We start from the raw sequence: 6000 nt of genomic DNA, 5'->3' as shown, positions 1-6000 counted from the left end.
ATGCAGTTAATTCCGCGCATACAAAATGCCATGCCTAATTGTACACTCTATAGTACAGGTTTAACTCTCCCATACCTAATATCGTGATAATCTGAGTGCATTTAGACTGTCTAAATATCTCATTTCTATATTTCAAGGTAATCCTGGGGCAGAGACCATCTTGCCAAGGCTGGTATCCTCAGCAGTTTTGTTATGGGGCTGAGACGACTAACTGGGAAAGGGTTATCCCATCGTGTTTGACGGATTAAATCTTACACGCGCTGTATCTAATCATCTAGGACAGATGGCGTCATGCTAAATTGAAGCAATGATTAATTCCATTGAGATGACAGTTCATTGCGGCACCCTACTCTTCTTGAGTTATCAACAGTGATTCGGGTCAGTGGAAAGTTACACACAACTGTTGAAGGTCTTGGACTGAAGCCCTGAAAACCCGGCGCCCTCGCCATCACAGCTTTTAGTTTCGATGCCAACCGCAAGAGGAGTACTAGCTTCGTCGCTGAATTGTATGTGGGCCGCCCGGTTCTTCTGGGGATTGAGCCGCCGGTAATGTCGCAGCAATTCGACGAGACGTGAGTTTTCCGGCGGGTCGAGGCAGAGTGCGTAGTCAGACTTGGTGTCGGCAAGTAGAGGGTCAGGATCACGCAGCTCCTTGTAGACGCTGCATTGCGTACTGCAGTGAGCTTCAGTGAGCGACGCCTTTCCTTAAATCTGGGGTTCATCACGGACGTACACGTTCCGACAGCAAACACCAGCGCAAGCATCAGTGTCAAGGGCTAGCTCGAGTAGTGCCCAGTGAATGGCTTCGTTCCAGCCGGCCTCATAATCCATGCGTTCAGTCCGTTCTATGGTATTGTCTCGAACCTTTTTTAGACGCCGGTAGATATACACGTCGTCCTCGTCTGCGTTGTTTCCAATCCAGGATAGACTGTCTGCCACGCCGCTTGCAATCAAGTCTTGATCGCCATAAAACCAGCCATCTTGCGGTGGGTTCGCCCACCCAGAATCCCTAGTGAGTCGGTCCTTCCGAGCCTGTCAAAAAAACGGAGCTTTGTCGTCTTGCGGCAAGTTTTGTTGCGTACCTTTACAGAAAGAGGAATAAGACGCATGCCTCGCACTCGGGCGAGCTCCTGCATTAGCCGTGTAGGAATGTGTACAGATGAAATATCTTCCCGACAGATTGGAAAAGTTGTCGCCATCCGCAACGCCATCTCCCTCTTTCTAGGGCTTATGGAACGCTTCGTAGGCGAGCGCCGACTCGAACTCGTTGTCGAGGCAATATCCGACTGCAAATCTTGGTGGCTGAACTCGGAGCATTCACTGACTTGGAACACTTAGAGAGAAAATCCAGCAGTCAAAAGAGAGAAGTACATACTTAGCTTTGTTGGGGTTAGGTCGACATCTGGCGCCCACTGCCGCTTGGACGGCGTGAGTGGCGCTGCTGCCGTGTCATAAGAATCTGACGGTAGTTCAATCTCTGAGACCCAGTCGAGTATGCTTACCCCCATATTCACACCTCCAGTGCGCACGCAGCGTTCTGGGAAAAAAGGTGTAGCAATCCCACAATAAGATTGTACCTAGTGGAAAGCGATATATGCGCGAGGGGCAAGAGGTTGCGTTGCCTAGGCAACAACAAAGCATGCACTGTTATGTACGGATCGGTTATGTGGGATGCAAAGTAGTTACGAGTTACGGAGTACGACAGTACACATTGTGGGCTGTACTTGCCCCAATGTATAACTTACCCCACGTACCAATCCAGCCGAAGTAACCGCGATTGGCTGTGGAAATCGAACATGCACAACGTAGACTGTTCCGGCTCCCTGGACGAGTCGCAGCGTGATCAACGCCAGCACGTTCTAGGGAGGTATCTACCGCTCGCTCAAGCGTCCAAGCATTCTCGCGTGGCAAGACTTTAGAGTCGGCCAGATCTTTTCATGGACGAATCACCAAAGGTTCGCGAACTAGCTCCAACTCCAGCAGTACAGCTCAACGACCCATGTGACTTGCATAGATCAACAATTCAATAGCGCTACTGAGCGATGACTTCCGGTGAGAGCTATTGTTCTACGTTTGCCTCCTTGCAAACCTCAACTGCATCAACATATGTAGTGTTGACAGCGCTGTTTCAAGTTTGCTTGACACAACCATACGGACGTCCGTAACTCGGAATATCATTTGCTCACATCTTAGCTGTGACACGGGTGGTCAGGTTACACAAGGGCCATGTTCACGACCCCTGGTGTATTGTTAGGAATAACCTACTCCCAGACTTGAATAACTAACTTTGCAACTGCAATAATCTCGCAAGTAGAGTCGCTAGCCGACAAACTTTACAACCTCGTCAGTAATGTCGTACATGGGAAACTCGGTTCGGTTTCCAGCAAGCGTGCCAGGGACCTTATTGGCCGCATCGCCAAACCACTCGGTCGAAGCAAAGATGCGGTCGCCCATTTGCACAGACGCCGTCGTGGAACCACCCTCGCTCGCAAATCTGTTGGGCACGATGCCGAGCCATTCGGCACGTTCCCAGGTGCCGTCTCGAGAGCGAAGCACAATTGTTCCCTGGTCTTGCGAGGATACAAGGAGCACATTGCCGCAGAATCGCTTGGGCAGGTAAATGCCGTCGGGCCTGTTGGCAATGGGAGTAGTCCCATTCTCGCCGATAGGGACCACGGTAGGGTTGCCCTGATCTGCCGTCATGTCGAACCGCAACAGTCTGTGGCCTATATCTTCCGAGGCAAGAAGGATATTGCCCTTGGAGGCCAGTGCGGTAAGACCTTTCTTGGTGTGGTCGGTATCGTTGGTGAGGTACCACGCCTTTGCGTCTTTTCCGTCAGCGCCAACGCGGACGATGCTGCTCGGCCAGGTGCCAACGGCAAAGGAAGTCCCGGAGCTATCGTGCTCAATGTCCTGGAAGCCGTTGTACACGCCCTTGGTGACGGCCGTCAGGTTTTGCCGCCAAACCTCCTTCTTGCCCTGGAGGTCGTACTTGATGAGGAAGTTGTCCCCGGAGATGTCCTCGCCGCGAGTGTCGAAGGCGGCTCCGGCATTGACAATAACAGATAGGTAACCTAGCGGGTCAACCTGGACGCCGCTGGCGTGGAAAACGGCTTGTCCAGACAGCGGTGGGAACTCAATGATGTCGACAATCTTGTTCCTTATTGGCTCGTAGACGGCAATGGTGGAATTATACAGGACGCTATTTACAACGTATTAGCAGTTTACCTATGACTCTGTTTTTTTTTTGCTGGCCCGAGTATCCTGCGTTTTGTGTTTTCTGATTGTGTCCCCAATACTAAAAGTACCAACATACCTCATATAAGCCAGGCCGTTCTTGGCGTTGTAATCGATATTCTCGGGGTATAATTGATAGGAACTAACGACCCGGTCTCCGCTGGGTCCGGCAGAATCCCGAATGGTGCTGCCATGCGCAGCGGTCGCCGCCAAAAGTGGCACGAGTGCAAAAAACATATTCGTCTGTGATGAGTTTGACTTTGCTACACAACAATGTTCTTGTGGCTGGCTGATTCAAGTTGCAGCTTGACCTATTAATTTACAAGGACAAAATGTGTCAGAAATTTCGGCGCGAACGCTCAGGATATTTATTTACTACAAGACATGTTGCGTGTTTGGGCCGGACTTGAGACTTTAATGCTGCTGTAGGGCCGGGCGGGATAGCGCTAGAAGAGCTCTTAAGCCAGATGCCAAATTAGGTCATCATTATCGGTGTGTAAAGCTGCGTAATGTTTCATAGCAGACAAGGAAGCAGTCCGTTAAGTGAGGGTGTGTACGTCAGCTTCTGCTGTAGGCCGAAGCAACGGCAAGTTTGATCGGCACGCCGGGAGCTGCCAAGATGCAACTTGGTTGCTTGAGTACGCACTAAAGTAGTTACAGTAGCTTATATTGGCACCTACCCAAGCCTAGTCAAGTGCCGTAGTATTTAATGAGGATCCACTAGCGGAGAGTAGTAATTCAGAAGCAAGCCACAAGGATTAAAACCCAGTAAAAAAGCGCTATGTATTAGATACTCTACTCTGTTCGATTCCATTTCGTCTCGAAATAAAACTATCATTAGACAGCAGTCGCGTCGGATAGTAGTCGGCTCCTCTCCCCGTGCCCTAAAAACAACTCGTCTACCTGCGTGCTTAGATATCCTCTAGAGCGTCAGACCATTGACCCCGTGACCTGATACGAACGAGTGGGCCACGCTATGCTTATCCGGCAGTTGGAGCTGCTGGTGGGGAAGATCAATGCTTACTGACGTAATCGCACCCGAATTTCGGCACAGCTATCGGATCTGTCTAGCATGCTGCTTCCGGGACTAGGGCACTAGACAGTTTTCTTTAGACACGTCATCCCGATTCCAGCTAAGGTCCGATCGGAACGATGGCAATCGGCATGCATAAGACCTCTCGGCTTGACTCTGTGGCGGATCTGAGAAATTCCGTCTTGAGTCTTCCTCAGGGGTTCCTGCCGGCGGCTCTGCTTTGATGGCCGGTAGGGGTTCGACAATGCACCAAGATGTACAGAGTTATAGCAGTGAGCTAATGGCATTTACTAATGCCGCCAAGTTTCGAACCCTTTAAGATGGCTCAAGACATGCCGTGCTCTTCTGAGAAAGCAAGTCGAGTGTGCCGTCTCTCAGAAAATGTCTGTCCGGCATTTGAAACTGTCACAAGTCGTCAAACACTTTGGATCACGACGGCGAGACGTTTCTGGCACTAGCACATCGATTTGACACGACTGTTATGGGTTGCATTTGGAACCTAGTGTTTGTGGTTCTAGTTTGCAACATTTATGTAACTACAGTACCTGAACCGGCAATTATTTTCACACGTAGCAACGGAATCAAGTATAAGCTCGGAGGAGCACGGCCGCGACCGACTCTGTGTCGTCTCATTAAGAAGGAACAAGTAATAGTCGTAGCCCAACGCATCTTACCCCGAGATCGATCAAGATGGTGAGTAGAGGCGCACAGCGGTTTTCTCTCCAACTAGGAGTCAAAGAGCGCGATACGGGCGGTATCTGCTCGGTAACAAGATGTGTGATTCGTTTTCATCAACGTTGCAATAAGTGGTTCTCATTTACTCAGAAATTTGCCTATTGCCTTCCTGTAGCTATATACAGGTCTGTATGCACCAACACAGCGATTATGTACACACACGTCCACGATACAGGGGTTTTATGCTAGCAGTCACATTTATGCAACAAGTTTAGGACAGGTGGTTCTTGCTAGTGACATGATTCACAGTTTCCCCTGAACAAAGAGTCACCCTTTAACGTGTTGCAACTATCCAGCCTAGTCTGCATAATAGATAAACTCCCTTCGCTGCGTCTTTATTCATGTGAGTTCAGAGACACCGCCACTGACAGACCCCCAGTCTAGAATCCTCATGCATTTGCGGTGACTTCTACACTAGGTACAACTTCTTTGCTCAGGAGTACACAGCCTCCATCGCCAATTGTACAGCAGTCATGGAGATGAGCACATTCCCCAAATCGGTTCTCTTTTCCTATTGCTCGCAAGACCATCATCGATCGCCACTATTCGAACCACAGCTTGCGAGGGTCTACAGGCGCCAGGTGGTATGCTATTCTTCATGAAGTATGTGAATATAACGCGGTTGTGAAACCGCCGTCAAAGGCGTCTACTACCGGCCAAGAATGGCCTTTTCGTGGCGACTGCATCTCTGGGTAACATTCAAGTCGGTCGATCTGCCTTCCCTCTTTCTCTATGCTACGCAAGAATGAACTTGGCAACCGGGGCAAGAAACATTGAGAGACACATTTTTAATCTTTAAATCAGTCTGTTAAAAGTATTCACCATAAAAAGGAATACTTGAAAGTCGTAGTTGCTTTGCTAGTTATATTCATCTGTAACTCAAGTCCCAAGCTGACATATTTACAACTAATGCGATGCATAGCGCTAGGAGTGTTTGAGAGTTTCACAAGTGCTGGCAATGTCTGGGAGAGTGACAAGCGTCATAGTAGCACCTC

General features: G+C 49.5%; 2 protein-coding genes across 2 annotated transcripts; both read right to left on the bottom strand.

Annotated features, from left to right (window-relative positions):
- Nucleotides 1-390: 390 nt before the first annotated feature.
- On the bottom strand, nucleotides 391-1109 carry MAM_05004 (uncharacterized protein; the record flags this gene model as incomplete). The annotated part of the gene is made up of 3 exons (XM_040823802.1): nucleotides 391-661; nucleotides 734-1032; nucleotides 1083-1109. The coding sequence occupies 3 exons, from the start codon at nucleotides 1107-1109 to the stop codon at nucleotides 391-393; spliced, it is 597 nt and encodes a 198-aa protein (XP_040678473.1).
- Nucleotides 1110-2319: 1210 nt separating this feature from the next.
- Nucleotides 2320-3474, bottom strand: MAM_05003 (TRI14-like protein; the record flags this gene model as incomplete). The annotated part of the gene is made up of 2 exons (XM_040823801.1): nucleotides 2320-3202; nucleotides 3317-3474. 2 exons carry the CDS (start codon nucleotides 3472-3474, stop codon nucleotides 2320-2322), a joined length of 1041 nt encoding a protein of 346 aa, XP_040678472.1.
- Between the last annotated feature and the right edge of the window lie 2526 nt (nucleotides 3475-6000).

The sequence above is a fragment of the Metarhizium album genome (assembly GCF_000804445.1).
Source record: "Metarhizium album ARSEF 1941 chromosome Unknown scaffold_11, whole genome shotgun sequence".
Classification (NCBI taxonomy): domain Eukaryota; kingdom Fungi; phylum Ascomycota; class Sordariomycetes; order Hypocreales; family Clavicipitaceae; genus Metarhizium; species Metarhizium album.
The sequence above is the reverse complement of the archived record's forward strand: the minus strand, read 5'-3'. Positions and strand labels throughout refer to the sequence as shown.